The sequence below is a fragment of the Dendrobium catenatum genome, unplaced genomic scaffold (genome assembly GCF_001605985.2).
Source record: "Dendrobium catenatum unplaced genomic scaffold, ASM160598v2 fragScaff_scaffold_938, whole genome shotgun sequence".
NCBI classification, from domain to species: Eukaryota; Viridiplantae; Streptophyta; class Magnoliopsida; order Asparagales; family Orchidaceae; genus Dendrobium; species Dendrobium catenatum.
In genome coordinates this window covers 9276-26716 of record NW_021319400.1, presented here as the reverse complement: position 1 = coordinate 26716, position 17441 = coordinate 9276, and the positions used below count along the sequence as shown (strand labels likewise).

At 37.7% G+C, this 17441-nt stretch overlaps 1 protein-coding gene across 2 annotated transcripts; it reads right to left on the bottom strand.

Moving 5' to 3' along the window:
• Nucleotides 1-2654: 2654 nt before the first annotated feature.
• On the bottom strand, nucleotides 2655-14822 carry LOC110102487 (ubiquitin-conjugating enzyme E2 2-like). Of its 2 annotated transcripts, XM_020830872.2 has the most exons (5): nucleotides 14521-14808; nucleotides 14402-14427; nucleotides 12773-12862; nucleotides 12411-12499; nucleotides 2741-3050 (listed from the first exon to the last, which is right to left on the bottom strand). In XM_020830872.2, exons 1-5 carry the CDS (start codon nucleotides 14643-14645, stop codon nucleotides 2922-2924), a joined length of 459 nt encoding a protein of 152 aa, XP_020686531.1. In that variant the 5' UTR covers nucleotides 14646-14808; the 3' UTR covers nucleotides 2741-2921. The 2 variants fall into 2 exon arrangements, with proteins under 2 accessions (XP_028553288.1, XP_020686531.1); XM_028697455.1 differs by lacking the exon at nucleotides 12773-12862 and having other exon boundaries at nucleotides 2655-3050; nucleotides 14521-14822.
• Nucleotides 14823-17441: the final 2619 nt, after the last annotated feature.

Sequence of the window (17441 nt, the reverse complement as noted above, 5' to 3'; positions counted from 1 at the left end):
GAGAAACCATATGAGCCATTTGATGGAGTATTTTAGAATTTGTAATTAAATTACAAAAGTTTCACTGTTCAAAAAAATATCAATAGGCCCAAATTTATTATATGAAGGGAAATTCGAAGCTAAACCTATACTTGAAGTTATAGAGAGCTTTGCCTAGCATTCGACATGAATGGCCATCATCATCAATCATTATCACCAGAAAACCATCATATAATCACCTCGCCTCACTAAGCCTTTTGTAATAACCTAGAAATATGAAAAGGGTTAAAAAAAATTACGAATTTCTATTTGAACTGAGGCGCTGTAGTGCTAAGCTTTATAATGCAGTGACATTGGCTTAAGAGCACGGCGGTGCAAAAAATTGCCATCGTGGCATGTGCGTCTTTGTTCTACATTTATTCAAGATACAGTTGGAAACGCTGCAATGTCGTGCACTAATATATATATATATCCCTCTCCCTTCCTCCATTCAATGCTGCCTTGCCCGATAAGAAACTAGAGGAGGAAGAAGAGAAAGGGAAAGAAGGAGGAGAGAGGAAAGAAAAAGAGAATCTTTGGGGCTTTTTCGTCCATCATTTTTGTTAAGAAAATTATATTACTTGTTGTAAGTAATTGTCTTCTTACTTCTATTATCGATGATTTTGATTTCTATGAATTTTATCTCTATTAAATTTGTCAAAAATATATTATCTCCTTATTTCATAAGCTTTCACTATATAACTTTTGATATATTATAAATTTGATCAGTTTGAAAAATATGATATGATTTTTTTACATTTTCACTAGTTAGAAACATGTATATGAATATTTCTATGAAATGAGCAGGAAAAAGGTTTATTGAAAATGGATTCAAAATGTTGTATTGTGATCTAATATGATAATACTAAAATATAAAATGTGCTAAAATGATTGTTATGACTGATATGTACTGAAGTGTGATACTAATCTAACTGAAAGGATATTCTAATTGATATCAAATATATGAAATAATAACCTCTATGTGATAACCTTAAGATTCACTAATGAGAGTCATAAGGAGCTGAAAATTGATTGAGAGATATAAAGAGTAGAGGCGATTGATCTATATGATTCAAGAGGAGTTGTAAGGAATATATTGATTGAGATAAGGGGCGGCTGATTGGGAGCCATAAGGGCGGAAGCAAGATAAAGATACTCATAATTAAATATTTGATATAGAGATATTGATTACTAGTACTAATACTAATTATTGAATACTGATATCGATTATTGAATATGGATACTTATTACTATATATTGATATTGTACGTATATAGATACTGAGACATTGATTTCTATTATTGATTGTTGTTACGAAGTATAGATATTAATACTACTATTATGATTGATGGACTGACCTATAGGATTGAATGATGAAAACCATAATTTTAAAAACCAGAATGGATTGGACTAACCAATTCAACTGCAAACTGATTAGATGTCTGATATGATCCAACTTAAAAATTGGCTTCGCATCAAATCAAACTAAACCAACAAAAACTTGTGATTCAACCAGTAAACCGTTAAACCAATCCAAGTTAGGAAAAATTAGCCGGTTCTATAAAAATCTAATTTTGTTTTAATTAAATTTTAACATAAGTATTTTAATTTTTTAAATTCTTTTAAAATTATTAAATATGAAGATTAATTACATCGTAATATATGAATATCATCTCAAATAATATATTTTGTTATAAAAAATATGTATTTCACACTACATAAAGAAATAAAGACAATTACCTCAAACTCCCTTATGATGTGAACTAAAAAAATTGCATTAGGTAGAATGTGAATTTGAGCTTGGTTGAGCTACGAATTTGGACTGATTGGAATATATTTATTGATAGCAAATTAATATATCGTAACTTTATTATAATATATATTATAAGAATAATATAAATTTATGTTATTATAAATTTATATATTATATTAAATATTACTCTTATTATAAATATTAAAACAATCCTAAGAGGAAACCTCAGAGCTTGTTAATTGGACCTCTTTGTTATTACAATGTTAGCAAATTCTCATTGGGTTGACACAACATAAAAATTATTTGTAATATTTTGCCTGATTTACATTTGGTTGTAGTTCATTTCATTATGATGATATTATTAAACTATCATTATAATTATACTATAGTAATCTTTTCTCAGATTGGACTTGCTATATCAATGATTTCTCAATGCACATGTCAAAACTATGATCCCATTTTGACTCTTCCAAGGAACTAACTATCACTCTAGTCTAGGAGAAATTATTCTGTGCGGAGACCGGATGCAGAATGTTGTCCGGAGACCAACCAGAATGTACCACGTCAACAGTACCAAGCCGCGGTACCGAACGAAGGGCTGATGTGGCGCATTCTGGTTGATCTCCAGACGACATTCGGCGTCCGCACAGAATAATTAATCCTAGCTCTAGATTACCTTCCTGCTACATTTTTTCAACCAATCCACTCCATATCCTTTAATATTATTCATTATGTAAAAGTTTTTAACATTCTTCCACTTTGAAGGCAAATTTCTACTTAGATCAGGTCTGTAATTAGTACTTGGAATCAACTTTTTGTTTGGGATTGGAAACTTTTGTGTTTGCACCTACCTATCCAAACAAAATTGGTTTGCACATAAAACTAGCAGACAACTATTACATTGCTGCACATCTGTACATAATCACCATCTGCACATAATGGTCTTACAGCAGTAGCTTATTCAACAATAAACCAACAAGTATTGCTTAATATAACAGGGCTTCCACGCACAACACATATAAGCAGTCAAAGAGCAATCAAGATTAAACAATTGAGAAGGTAAATGCCAAAACAGATCTGCAAGTATGGCATAATTATGTTAAGAAGCAGAACACTACCCAGGAAAGGTGATATCTGGCTTTCCTTCCTTTCAGTCAGCCGTCCAGCTCTGCTCTACAATGTCTCGCACTCGCCGGTTGTATTCGCGCTTGCTCTCGCTGAACAAGCGAGCGGCCTCGGAGTTTGCAGGAGAGTTTGGATTTGGGTCACAGAGAAGAGACTGGAAATGTAGAGCAAACATACTTAGTCAACAATGAAATTGTAAATTACAAAAAAAAGTTGTGAAGAAAAAATAATAGTGTCAAAGGCCACTCACCAATGCTCCATCAACTATTGAAGAATTAAAATATTTCTGATTAAAGAGCTAGACATTGTTGGTGCATATGGGAAATCCATCCAGAAAGGTAAAACGAATGGACATGAAGTGACAAGGAAGAAGAGCTAAGGAAAAGGATGACTCTATCTACATCAATATCGATAGAAGGAACATACCTTACATTCTCATGAAGTATAAATTCATCTTAGGGAATTTTTTTTAATCAACTTAGATATATTATCTTAGAAAGGAGGAGGTTTGCATGCCTTATGATAGATGAAAGTAATACACAAATTTTTATAGTAATGTAAAAGAAAAGCTAAATTGTGCTCAGGTTGGGTCGACTAGTTCTAATTGATCAAGTTAGGTAGGTTGGGTTGGCCTAGTAGGTCAATCAAGTTGGTCCAATTGGGTTGGTTTGGTCCATAGAGTGGCGTGATTTTTATTAGATCAACCTAGAATTTGATCATATTTGACATAATTAGGTTGAGTGAAACTTTTTGGGTAATTCCATTCTTTTAAATGAAATAAATGAACTACTTACTATGTGTGCGCAATGGATAGACTGAGGCTTACCATTGATTTCACACTAGAGAGAGAAGGAATAGATTTGAGGAAAGATTGAGTACAATAAGGGTGACAATTGGTTTAGGATTAATGCTTTATTTTGATTTAGGTTAGGTGTTTTGGTGATGTATAAGATTGCTTGTTGAGTTCCCTATTTGATTTGGGGTTGTTTTAATCACTAAAGAACTATTAATCACCTCTTAAACATAAGACAACACTACTTGCATTCGTTCAATCTCACCCCTTAGATTATAACCTCCTCATATAATCTTTGTCTTAACATAATAATAATAATTAAAAAAATGGCTCCTGCTTTTAATATTCCACTATAAGTTATAGAGCTTACTACTCTTAGCTCAGTAATGTTATTGAATCTGATATTATATCCTCTTTATAAATTCCATATAATACCTAACCTTATTTTTTTATGTAGATGTTATAGTTTCCTTATATGGTATAAGGGCATAATCCCAAGGACACTCCTCTTCCTACATTTTTCCCTTCCTTTCCCGTGACTATTCTATCAACAAAACATGGATAAATTTGAAATATCCCTCTCCAACCTTACTCGTGAGTATGAAACCACCAACTCCCTTCTAAAAAAGATGAACACTCCTATAACCTTCTAGTTCAAGTTCTTGATGTTCAACATCATTGTTTAAAATTGCGCAATATAAGACCCGCCTCAGCACAATTCCAATAAAAAACACCTCTCCTCGAGCTTTTTTTATGAGGCTTACGCCTCATCTTGGATAAGGTCCACCGTGAGACACGCCTCACCTCGCTAGTATGAGGCGTACGCCTCAATATATTTATGTTTTTTTTTTAATTTAAAACTTACCTAAATCCTATACAAAAGCACCAAAAAAATCATGTCTTCTTACACCCCCAAGCCGCAGAAACTTCCTCTCAATTGTCTCGACCTCCAGCCCACCGCCTTCACCGTAGCCACCACTGTCGTAGCTGTCACAGGGGATCACTAAAAAGTTGCACGCCATCACCATTTCCTCTTTAAATTTTGGAGTATTATCTTTATGTTGATGACAAACATTTATTAAAGCTGAAGGTGACTGAAAAAAATGAAGAAGAGATAGATGGAGAGGTATTGGACCCTACGTGATGAGGTAGGGAAGAGACCAATTTGTTATGACAATGACTCAAATAAAAATCCCCTTAGTAATGATAGTACAGATGATTTCTGAGTTGTTGACAATTATTTTAGCTTTCGTTAGTAATTAAACATAGTGTAAGCCTCATTGTGGTCATGAATTTCACCCTTCCACATCCAACACCTTGTCTCCCCATTACTGTGTGAACAAGTCCAACACTATACTACTCATTTTCCAAATCTACATTAAGCATAGCCATTTTACTGCCAATTGTCAGCATAGATGTGATATCACTCATACAGGTTCCACTCAAGCTCACTCTGCAAGCCAGCCAGCCAGCCCCTCCTGATTGGTACCTCAATATTCGTAACACCGCCCACCTTGATCAAACTGCACACAACTCTAGCAACCTAAGCTCTACCATGTATCATAACTCATCATAAGAAATGCCCAATCCCTTCCCACATATGCATCAGGCAATCTACTAGTATGCTTCTCTCTCATATTTTCCATGTCCCAAACACTCATACAATCTACTCTCTATTTAACATCTCACTAAAGGAAATTCCAGTTCCATTTCATTTAATGTTGGTGGTTATCAAATTAAGGATATGAAGACTGATCAAATTCATCTTAATGGATCGCGCCATCAAGGTTCCACCCACCTTTGGAAGGTATTAGGCACTAGCTATAACTCCAAATAAACATACTAATAAATTCCTTGCAATTTATTTATACACATGTTTCCTTGTGGAATATAACAAACATAATAAATGAAGGAAAAAAAAAATCAATGGTTTTGTAATACCAAACTTTTAGTGCTCTTATTTCTACTAATTCCACGATAAGTTAGGGAAGACTATATTTAGGTCCTCAACTTTTGTCAATATAATTATTGGGTACTTTCAAAAATTTACTAGGAGATTCTTAAATTTAAAATTTTTATGCACCTTTTAAACCTAATAAAAAGATCATTCTACTGAGAATTGTGTTAGGCCAATTCAGCCTGAATCGGCCCAGCCAGCCCAGGGGCCAGCTCTAGTTTACAGGAGGCGGACTTGCGCCTCAACTTGGTTGAGGCCCGCCTTGCCTCACTGGCATGAGGCTTACGCCTAACGCTATGTTTTATAATATTCACTAATTAGTATATAAAAAATTTATCATTTTATGTTTATGCAATCTTTTGATTTTGAGGTTTACGCCTCGCCTCACGAATGAAAAACGCCTCAATACCCGAATACGCAATTTTAAACATTGGTATTAAATAATAGGAGTTGTTTAGGGTTAGGGCGATGCTTTTGTTTTGGTGGCTGATTTCAAGAGTTCTTGTCTTGGTGTCTTGAGCTCTAAATTCATCTAAGGATTGGGAGAGAACGATCCTGCTCTTGAAATGGGGATCGATTGTATCTTGCTTATTTGCTTTCGTTATTTGATTGCCACCATAAAAAACTACTGTTTTTTCTGTTAGATTTGTGAAGATTTTTCGTTGTTTTCATCAATCTTGTTACAAGTTTAATTGAAATATTCAAGTATTTCCTATCAAATTGGTATCATAGCAGATTTTGGGATCAATTGTGGGCTGATTTCTGAAATATCAGCAATGATTTTTCAGCTGAAAGGAAGAATTTTTAGTTGTTTTTTTATCAAAATCCAAAATTTTCAAACCTACAAAAATTTCGGATGGCGGTCAAGAAGGTAGATGCATTGGAGGAATGCCTTGAAGGAGAGATGAGCCAAATCAAAGCAATGGTGGATGACAAAATTTCATCCGTAGAAGGCAAGGTTTCATCCGTGGAAGACAGTTTCCGATCTTTATGCGATGAGGATGAAGCTATTGGAAAATCAAATTAAGATGGCGTCATTGGAGGCAAAAGGACTGGTGGGAAAAACGACAAACTCTGAGTTTCGTAGGAGGGACGATGAGGTGAAAATCATGGAGGAAAGAGGTGAAAGGTATGGAGGGAGACATGGGTATGAGGGGCATGAACCAAGGGGTCCTGGTTGGGGAAGAAAAGAAGGGGATTATGGAAGAAAGCGTGCTGAATTTGAAGAAAAGAGGGGTTTGCGTATGAACATAAGAGGTGAAGGTCATGAGGCGAAGGTCATGAGGCCTTGTGACTTGGGAGAGGCATTGGATGAGAACTTCATGAAGGGGCTCAAATCAGAGATCAAAGCTGCGGTGAAGGTCATGAGGCCTTGTGACTTGGGAGAGGTCATGGACTTGGCACAATTGGTGGAAAATAAGAGAGAGCAAGGAGCAACAATTCAGGAGGCTCTTATAGGATGAAGACCACTCTTTTAGCATCCAAGGGTCCAACATTAGGAGGATTTTGTGAGACCACCAGGGAGAAGCCAGTACGAGGACGAAGTGGGGGAAATTTCAAGAGGTCAACGGAGAAGGAGATGCAGGAAAAGAGGGCGAAGGGGTTATGTTTCAGGTGTGATGAGAAGTATACTCCATGGCATAGGTGTAAGGACCGAACTCTTTAGGTTCTCACCATATGTGACGACAAGGAAACTGAGGAGGGAGGAAGGGTAAGGTAGAGGGAGAGATGGAGGAGAAGCTGCATTTGTATCTGGCAGAGGTTTTATTGAACTTTGTGGTAGGATTCACTAAGAATCATACCATTTAGGTGAAAAGGGAGATAGAGGACAGAAAGGTGTTGGTACTGATCGACAGTGAGGTTGCCATGAAGGTGCTGATACAGATCGACAGTGAGGTTTCCCACAATTTCATTTCCACTCAGATTGTGGACCAATTGGGAGTGAAATTGATGGATACAAGATAGTATGGGGTGATGATGGGTACAAGGAAGCTGGAGAAAGGCCAGGGGATTTGTAGATGAGAGGGGTTGACCATCTAAGGGATTCAGGTGAGGGATTTTCTTCCACTGGAGTTAGGAAGTACTGATGTCATCTTGGGTATGAAGTGGTTGAAGACCTTGGGGGACACCAAGGTTAACTGGAGAGCACTCACGATGGAGTTGGTGGATGGGAGAAAGGTAGTGATAAAGGGAGATGCAGGGCTATCCAAAACCATGATATCTCTTAAAACCATGGTGAGGAGTATACAAGAAGTGGGGGAGGGCTTTCTGGTGGAGCTGCACAAACTAAAGGGAGTTAGATTGGTGGAGGGAGGAGACATACCCCTCTAAGTATAGCTGTTGATCCAAATGATGTTTTGCCCATGCCAGTGTCGAGTATTTGGGCCATATTGTGTCTAAAGAGAGGGTGGAAGCAAATCAATAAAAAATTGAAGCTATGTTGAGATGGCTAGTGCCTAAGAATCTGAAGGAGCTGAGAGGATTCTTAGGACTATCAACAGGGGCAGATCTAGCTTTTTTTTTTTAGGGTGGGCAAAAAAAATTTTTTTTTTGGGATGGACAAAGATGTTTATGATTGATAAAATTAGGGCAAAAAATATTTTTGAGGGGGGGGGAGGCAAAATACCCAAAATATTTCAAATTTTCCCCTCAAATTATTTAAAAAAAAATTTTTTTGAGGGTGGGCATTTGCCCACCAAGGAGTGCCCACCCTCACTCCTTAGTGGATCCTCCTATGACTATCAGGATACTGTAGGAGGTTCGTTAAGGGGTACAACATTATAGCATGACCACTAACAAAGCAGCTGAAAAGAATGGTTTCTTATGAAGGGTGGCAGCCACAACAGCCTTTGAGAGCTTGAAGTAGGCTATGACTACTGTATCAGTCTTAGTACTACCAGGCTTCACTCAGGTCTTCACGGTGGAGACAGATGCTTCATGATATGAATTGGGAGCAGTGCTCATGCAGAATCGTCGACCTATTGCCTATTTCAGTCAGGTGTTGACAGGTAGAGCAATGCTGAAATCAGTTTAAGAGCGAGAGTTGATGGTTATTGTATTAGCCATCCAGAAATGGCGGCCCTACTCATTAGGTAGGCATTTTATTATCTGAATGGACCAGCGAAGCCTGAAGTACATGTTGGAGCAGCATATGATGACAGAGGAGCATCAAAGGTGGCTATCCAAATTGCTAGGGTATGATTTTGAAATCTAATACAGGCCAGGAGTGAAGAACAAGGCGGCAGATGCCTTGTCCAGATGTATGGGGGAGTCGCATGCGACAACAGTGTCAATCCCGTTGATGTTAGATTGGGAGGCCATCAAGGAGGAGAGTGCCTGGGATGAGGAGTTGGGAAATATTAGGGCTAATTTAATAAAGGATGGGAGTAGCCACCTGGTGTATTCTTTGGAAGGGGAGAGACTTTTGTACCAGGGAAGGTTTGTGATGCCTAGGACATCTCCACATTCCACACTTGCTTAGGAGTTCCATGGGAGTGTTGTTGAGGGGTCACTCAGGGGAGTATAAGACATACAATAGACTAGCTTCATAGCTATACTAGAAGGGGATGGATAAGAATAAGGAGGGGATGGTAGCCAAATGTGGGATCTGTCAGAGGAACAAGTACATGGACATGCCTTCAGGAGGATTACTACAACCATTAGCTTTACCAGATCGGGTATAAGAGGATGTATCTATGGATTTCATAAATGGGCTACCTTGATCAGAAGGGTTCACAGTGATCCTGGTGGTGGTGGACCGATTGAGCAATTATACTCATTTCATTCCCTTACGACGTCCATACACCGCAGTACAGTGGCATCAGCTTTCATCAGAGATGTGGTCAGACTGCATGGAGTATCAGAGGCTATAGTATCCGACAAGGATAAGGTGTCCCTCAATCATTTCTGGAGGGAGTTGTTTAGATTATAGGGGATGGTATTGAAGAGGAGCACTACCTACCACTCACAGATAGATGGCCAAACAGAAGTGGTCAACATGAGCATGGAAACTTGCCTAAGATGCTTTGTGTCGAAGACACCCAAGTTATGGGCCAAGTGGCTAGCATGGGCTGAGTATTAGTACAATACCTCTTATCATTATGCTTCTTAGATGACTCAATTCAAAGTGTTGCATGGAAGGGACCCTCCTCATCTAGTGCATTTTGGGCATAAGAGTACACCAGTTTCGTCAGTAGAGTATCTTGAGGAGCGAGACCGAGTACTGGAAGAACTGAAGAGGCATCTACTTAGGGCCCAACAAATTATGAAGAAATAGGTTGATGGACATCGGAAGGACATTCAATTTGAGATAGGGAAAATGATGTTCTTAAAGCTCCGACCTTATAGGCAGAAAACCATCGCCAAAAGGAGAAACGAGAATCTTGCACCAAGGTATTTTGGGCCAGTTGAAGTATTAGAGAAGATTGGAAAAATAGCATATAAACTGAAATTGCCATCCACAGCAACCATACATCCTATTTTCCATGTCTTACAACTAAGGAGGGCGATTGGGGAGCATTCAGCCAGTTCTGAACTACCCGTGACATTAACAGAGGACTTAGATGTGATGTTGGAATCCTTTGAGTTACAAGGGGTGCGAATGGAAGAGGGGGGTAAAAGAAGTGTTGATCAAGTGGAAGGATCTTCCATATTATGAGGTGACATGGGAGCCTTATGAGAGGGTGAAGCATCAGTTTCCCACATTTCACCTTGAGGACAAGGTGCTTCTTTGGGAGGGCAGTATTGTTAGGCTGGTTCACCCTGAACCGGCCCAGCCGGCCCAGGGGTCGGCTCTCGTTTACAGGAGGCGGACTAATGCCGCCTCCTTTCTTGCTATTACTGCCCAATCAAATGGGCCCCACTAAGAGCCAATAAAAGAAAGAGTGGGGCGGCTAGGCATGGGAGAGAAATTTGAATTAAGAATTGATTTGGGGAATTATTGTATTAAATAGTATGAGTCATTTAGGGTTAGGGTGATGATTTTGTTTTGGTGGCTAATTTCCGAAGTTCTTGTCTTGGTGTCTTGGGCCCTAGATTCATCTAGGGATTGGGAGAGAAAGATCCTCCTCTAGAATTGAGGATCGATTGTATCTTGCTAATTTGCTTTCGTTATTTGATTTCCACCATAAAAAAACTATTATTTTTCTATTTTTTTCCGTTAGATTTGTGAAGATTTCTTGTTGTTTTCTTCAATCTTGTTAGGGTTTACTTGAAATATTCAAGTATTTCCTATCAAATTGTTTCATGCAAAATCGATACACCATTTCTCTCCAGCCACTTCCAAGATTAAAAAAAGAGGTTGTTTAGCTGTTAGTGCCCATGATTAGAAAAATTAGAGAGAGATTGGTGTATGCATCCCTAATACATTAAAAAGAGAAAAGAGAGAGATTAATGTATGTTTCCCTACGATAATACATCACACACACACACACAGATTAGTGTATATCCACATAACATGATAAATTAGAAAGAGAGATATTAGGATATGTTGCTTCCCTCTCTTTTTTCAAATAACAGAAGAAAAGGTAAAATGATTAATGAAAAAAAAATTCACCTAAAATTGCCATTGTTAGTCCTACTCAAGGATGGTAAGAGGTGAGGGTTGACGCTAGATTGATAGTCAATTATAAGACTACCAAAATTAATGAAATGAATTTCAAAATGATCTACCTAATACAATTATTCTATTAAATTAAATGACATTTTAGAAAGTTCAATAAATAATCTTTAGCATGTCCAATCCCTGAGGAACATGGTTATGACTTATAATATATCTTAACATAAAAAGATATGCACTAATGAGGATATGTGATAAATTCATCCTCAATTAATCTATTCTATACCAGCAACTTATAGTGCATTCAAAATCAGATAAATATTTTTCCAGCAACTCTTTTCCTAAGATGTGTTAATTTGAATGCATTTGCTATAACACAGCCAAGAATATAGCAAGCGCCTTGAAATCCGATATTGTTTTATTCAGGAGCATGTAAAGAAAAAAGCATTAGAGCTTGCTCATCAGAAGTCCCAAAATCAAGTTGTGAAAAATATTGACCAAGCAACTTCCAGCATATTTATTTCACAAACTCAAGAACCTTCTTAGAATGTTAATTGGAAAAACAAATGAAGAATTACTACTCTAAAATGGTAGTCAGATATGACGTATGAATGGAGAACTAAGAGTTAAGGGAATGTAATCATGTTTTAGCATAAAAAGAGTCAAATTCAAATTAAAAATATGACCATCAGAAAAAAAAAAAAAAGTGTTATGCATGCACATTTGTTGTGTTGTGTCTAAACAATCTCCATTTATAAATACATAAGTTCAAGGAAGTGAACCACAGAAGTACTGGAGATAGAGGTAAATGACAAATAAAAGATGCGAGTTAGAACAGTGAGACAAGGTATAAAACCACGAATAAAGAGTAAAAGAAGTTAGGAGTTCAAGGTAGTGAGATGTTTGGTCAAGTAACAATTCAATGGCTTAAAACCTCTGAGCTAACGAGAAAGTAAAGGAAAGTAAAAGTTCAAATTAGGATCTCTAGAGCAATTCATTGAAGCTTCAAGTAAACCCCACAAGACATGGAGTGCTTCCTTATGAGAAAAAAACAGATGGATGAGCCTATAAAAGTTTTTAAATACATCTCTTACTCCTATTTCATATTTGAGTTGGCCTACTTCTTCTAATTTCTATAATAAACAAAAAAATAAGCCATAAACATCTCAGCCTTTTTGGAATTGCAAATGAAATATAAAAATCATACCTGAATGGAAGTCAGTATAGCAGCAACATCATAAATTGGACTCCATTGATTCTGTAAAATATCCAAGCATATGCTTCCATCTGCATAAACTGTTACAAAGCCATCTGTTGTCAACTACTGAACATATTTTATAGCATACTCTAACGAACCACTTAAATCCAAAAATATAGTAACTCTAGACATATAAATTCTGGTATAACTATAATTCTGAAGGAGCTCAGCGAGCCAAAATAAGCTCATGATCTTGCATTTCGAGTGCTACTAATTTAGTAGAATGAACATAGCCATTACTAGATAAAAAATAAAAGGCAATTAACTCAAATAAAACAAACTTGTAACTGAAATCTGAATCCGCTACTTACTGTTTGGGTGAAACATTCGTGAGACGAAACGGACAGTGGGAGGCTTGTTTGGATAGTCCTCTATAAACTGTAGTGTTAGCTTAAACGTGCCTAATAAACAAAACAAAGATGGTTATAAAGACAGTATCTAAGTATATAAAGCATTGGTTGATAAGAACATTGATCCCTATTCAATAAGTCATCGTGTAACTTCATCACATCAGTATTCTGCCTCCTTAGTTCACATTGTAATCAACAGTCTCATAAACAAAGTATCATTACCACTACCGAACCAAAGTAGAATAATACTTGTAAAGTAATGGTTCAATTTCCAGTTTATAATCACTAAATTTGGCGAGATCTTGAAGGATAATTCTAATTACAAGCCTGGTTAAGTTTTCAATTTAAGAGTTTAACTTCCATAACTTATTTAGCAACTACAACGACGCAGTGAAAGGAACCTCATGAAACAAACATGGAAAGGGAAAGAATGGGAATATTTCACTCTAAACAACAATCCAGCAGTCATTACACACAAGGAAACAGATTGTTCAACAGGCTTTAACAAACCAAAAAATAACATTTCTTGTCTTCCATAATAGTGAAACAACAATGGGATTACAAGACCAGAAATCCTCAAACATCCCTAACATGATATCATATTTAACCAATTTTCTATTGTTCGGGAGATATGAACCACTGCACAGCACTAAGCATTAAAGAAACTTTGTTTTCAAGCTAGTAATTTTTGTCCAGGTGAACACCTAATTCCTCAAGAAATTGGTATGACATAAAATAAAGCAATGTCATTCAAAGTTGTATAAAATTTTAAATAACTATATGCACATTACAAAGACGCAATTAGAGAAGAAGTTTCCTTAACTCCAAAAAACAGCAAGAGAGCACTATTTTGAAATGGGCTTCTCTCTTATGTTTCAAAATTTTATAGTTTTTTTTTTTTTTAAATGATCCCCTTACTAGATGACTGCTCATCTTCCACCTTAAAAAGGCACACAAGCACATTTCAACTACTCTTGGTATTCTTTATCTAGAAATAATGTCTTCTCGTATTTTTAGATTTAAAAATTAGAAAAATAACAAAATATTTCATTAAAAATTTTTAAAAGAATAGCATCCACTCAAAATATAGTGAAACTAATAAAATCTTTTAATATCTTTTTAAAAAGGGTTATATTAAATTTATAAAGCTCATTACTAGTCTGAGTAAAGTACTACTAAAACATAACAACTATGACTTCTAATATAGAAAACATATCAAACTCTTCATATTTGCATTTAAGACTATAATTTTGACTCATATAGATTTGTTAAGAAACTTGATATTTAGATCTTTTGTAAACAAATAACATAATTTGTTAAGAATAAAAAGAGACAAACATATAAAAAAAACACATAACAAGGAAACAAAATATTTTATGACTTATGTAATATGAGTTATATGTGAATGAGATGTATTTCATGATCACAATAAAAGCCACTTCAACGTTTTTATGCTGAGTGACAAATAGGATTCCTTTCTAGTATGCGCAATAAATGTCCAGTGGTCCAAACAACTAACAGCAGATACTTTGGTGGCCTTACGCAAAACCAGACATTTATGCCAGCTCAAACAAAAACAAATCCTCTCACCTCCATCCCATGGGGTGTCATCAGGTCTGCAAATTCAAGCGAAAAGCAAAGACGACCCAAGATCAGAACTGTGAAATCAATCCTTAATAAAAGAGCCGAAAGAATCAAGAGTAGAATACCCAAAGATTACTGCGTTCCAAAGCATGATGTTGCTGTCATGCGGGGCGCCGCTGATCCCAGCGGGCGGATCTTGCTGCAGTCTCCTGAAGTCCCTCATCAGGCGCTTCCTCGCCGGCGTCGACATCCTCTAAGCCCTTCCTTCCTCGCTCGATCGGGATATTTGGAGCTTGTAGAACCCTCGCCTCCCCTTTCCCCGGGAAAGGAAAAGGAAAGCGGAGTACTCTAAGAGGTGGAGAAGGAGAATAGAGAGTGAGAGAGGGTCTCAAAGTCTCAACTTGCTGGAGAGTAGAGATGTCGACAGTCGTAGCTGGAAAGTATAGGAGAATATTTTCTTTGGGAAATTCACGTGTCGCATAAAGAAATATCTAAGCTGTATTTATTTATTTTGGATATATTTGAATTTATTTTATCAAAATACATTTATTCATTTATTTACTCAAACAAGTATCTAATAAGCATTAAATAAAATTCAAATACAATATTATTGAAACTTATAAAATAGTTAAAGCTTGTTTACATATTTATCTGATTTTATATTCAATCTTTTCAAGGCTTTGATCAATAAAATTTGGAGTTTCAAAAAGTTTTAAATCTGACTTAAAATTGACTAGTCTCAAATTCAGTCAACTCGAATCTGACTCATTTAATGAACATGTCAAAAAGATAAACCCGAACCTAATCCAATATCAACTTGAATGATTTGAACCCAATCCATTTTTGTATCATAAAGGTCACAAACATACATCTTCATTACATTTGCAAATAATATGATCGCAAATACTATACAATGAACTTTATTCTAGTTCATTGGAAAATATATGAAATTTGCATCATGTCATAACTTCAAGAACTTATCCTCATTCCCAATAGCATAAAGAATGGCATATTTGGGCCACTTGAAGGGTTTCTTATTCCTTTCATTATTATACATTGTCACTATTGTTTTGAATCACTAATCAAATATTTCATCCAATAAAAATTCCGGCATCCCTGAAATTTCTTGTCACCAACATCAAGAATTTGCTTCCTCATCCTCTCACTACCGAAAATTACCCCATATGGAGAACCCAAATTCTCCAGCAGTTCACGGCTACAGGCTACCTGAGCTATCTCACCGGAGACAATCCTTCCCCACCGGCCGATCAACCCGCAGCGCACGCCGCCTGGAAACTAGTTGACAGCACGCTGATTTCGGCCCTTTTCTCGACCATCTCCCCCTCCATCCTGCCATATGTCATCACCGCCACCTCCGCCTTCGAAGTTTGGTCGATTCTTGAACGCAGGCTTCAATCGACTTGTCGTTCTCGAGTTCTACAACTCAAGAACGAACTTCACAATCTACAAATGAAGAATTCATCCATGCAACAATACCTCACGCAAGTCAAGACTCTCGTCGACAGCATTGCCGCTTCCGGCTCCAAAGTCGATCCCGAAGACATCATGCTCTACACTCTTAATGGTCTACCTGCTTCTTACAACCCCTTCAAAACCTTCATCCGGAATTCTCAGACTCCATCCGATCTAGATTCGCTATATTCGCTACTCTGCAGCGAAGAAATCTACATCAATCAAGAACATCACAACAATACCTCTACCGATCCGTCCGCTCTCTACGCGACTTCACACAACCAACAACGCGGTCGGACAAACCGTCGCCCGCCCAAGAACTTCAAGAACAACCAGTACCCACCATCTGCACCCAATCCCTCTCCGGCTTCCGTCAACAACTCGAGTTCGCAACGCCTCACTTGCCAAATCTGTGGTAAGAATGGTCACATTGCTCTTAACTGTTGGCACCGCTGCAACTTCAAATACGCTCCTACAACAGCCACCACACCCCGTGCTATGCTTACCAACACCGCTTCCTACCCAACCCAAGACTGGATTCTTGATACCGGTGCATCGGAACACCTCACTCCTGACAACAACAACATCCAGCAACCGACCGCCTACCATGGCTCATCGGCTGTTTCGGTAGCAAATGGTTCCTCTGCTTCCATTCAGAACACCGGGCAGGGCCTTCTTCCGCTTCCCGATACTCCTCGTAAGCTACATTTACGTAATATCTTGCACGTTCCCTCTCTGACTCACAATCTGATTTCGGTTTCTAAACTAACCCGTGACAATTCCATTTCCATAACTTTTGACTCTAACGGCTTTGAAATTAAGGATTCCCAGGATCTTCGACCGCTTCTACGTGGCCGACTTCATAACGGTCTCTACTACATTCACACCGATGCCGACGCACCACCACAAGCTATGCATACCACCGTGGCTCCCTCCTATCTGTGGCATGCGCGTCTTGGACATCCACACCGGCAACTTCTCAATCGCATGGCTCAAGCTCTGCCAGCACCGACGCCTACTACCTCACATTTTCTTTGTACTTCTTGTAACGTGGCCAAGAGCCACAAACTTTCTTTTAGCCCACATACTTCGGCCACATCCTCACCGTTCGAAATCATACATTCGGACGTATGGGGACCGTCGCCGACACCTTCTACGATGGGTTTTCGCTACTATGTTCTTTTTACTGACGACTATACTAGATTCACTTGGATTTATTTTTTGCGTACTAAAAGTGAAACATTTTCTAAATTTCAAATCTTATGCAATATGATTCAAACGCAATTTTCTACTAACCTCAAAGCTTTGCAATCCGACGGTGGAGGCGAGTATACCGGGACCGAATTCACTAATTTTCTTCAAAACCGTGGCATACGACATCGCATCAGCTGTCCCCACACTCCAGAACAAAACGGCCTCGCTGAAAGGAAGCATCGCCACATTCTCGATGTCACCAGGGCTCTTCTACACGACTCAAATGTTCCTCCACAATTCTGGCCAGAAACCGTTGCCACTGCAACTTACCTTATCAACCGGCTGCCCTCCACAACGTCTGCCTCCCTTTCTCCATTTC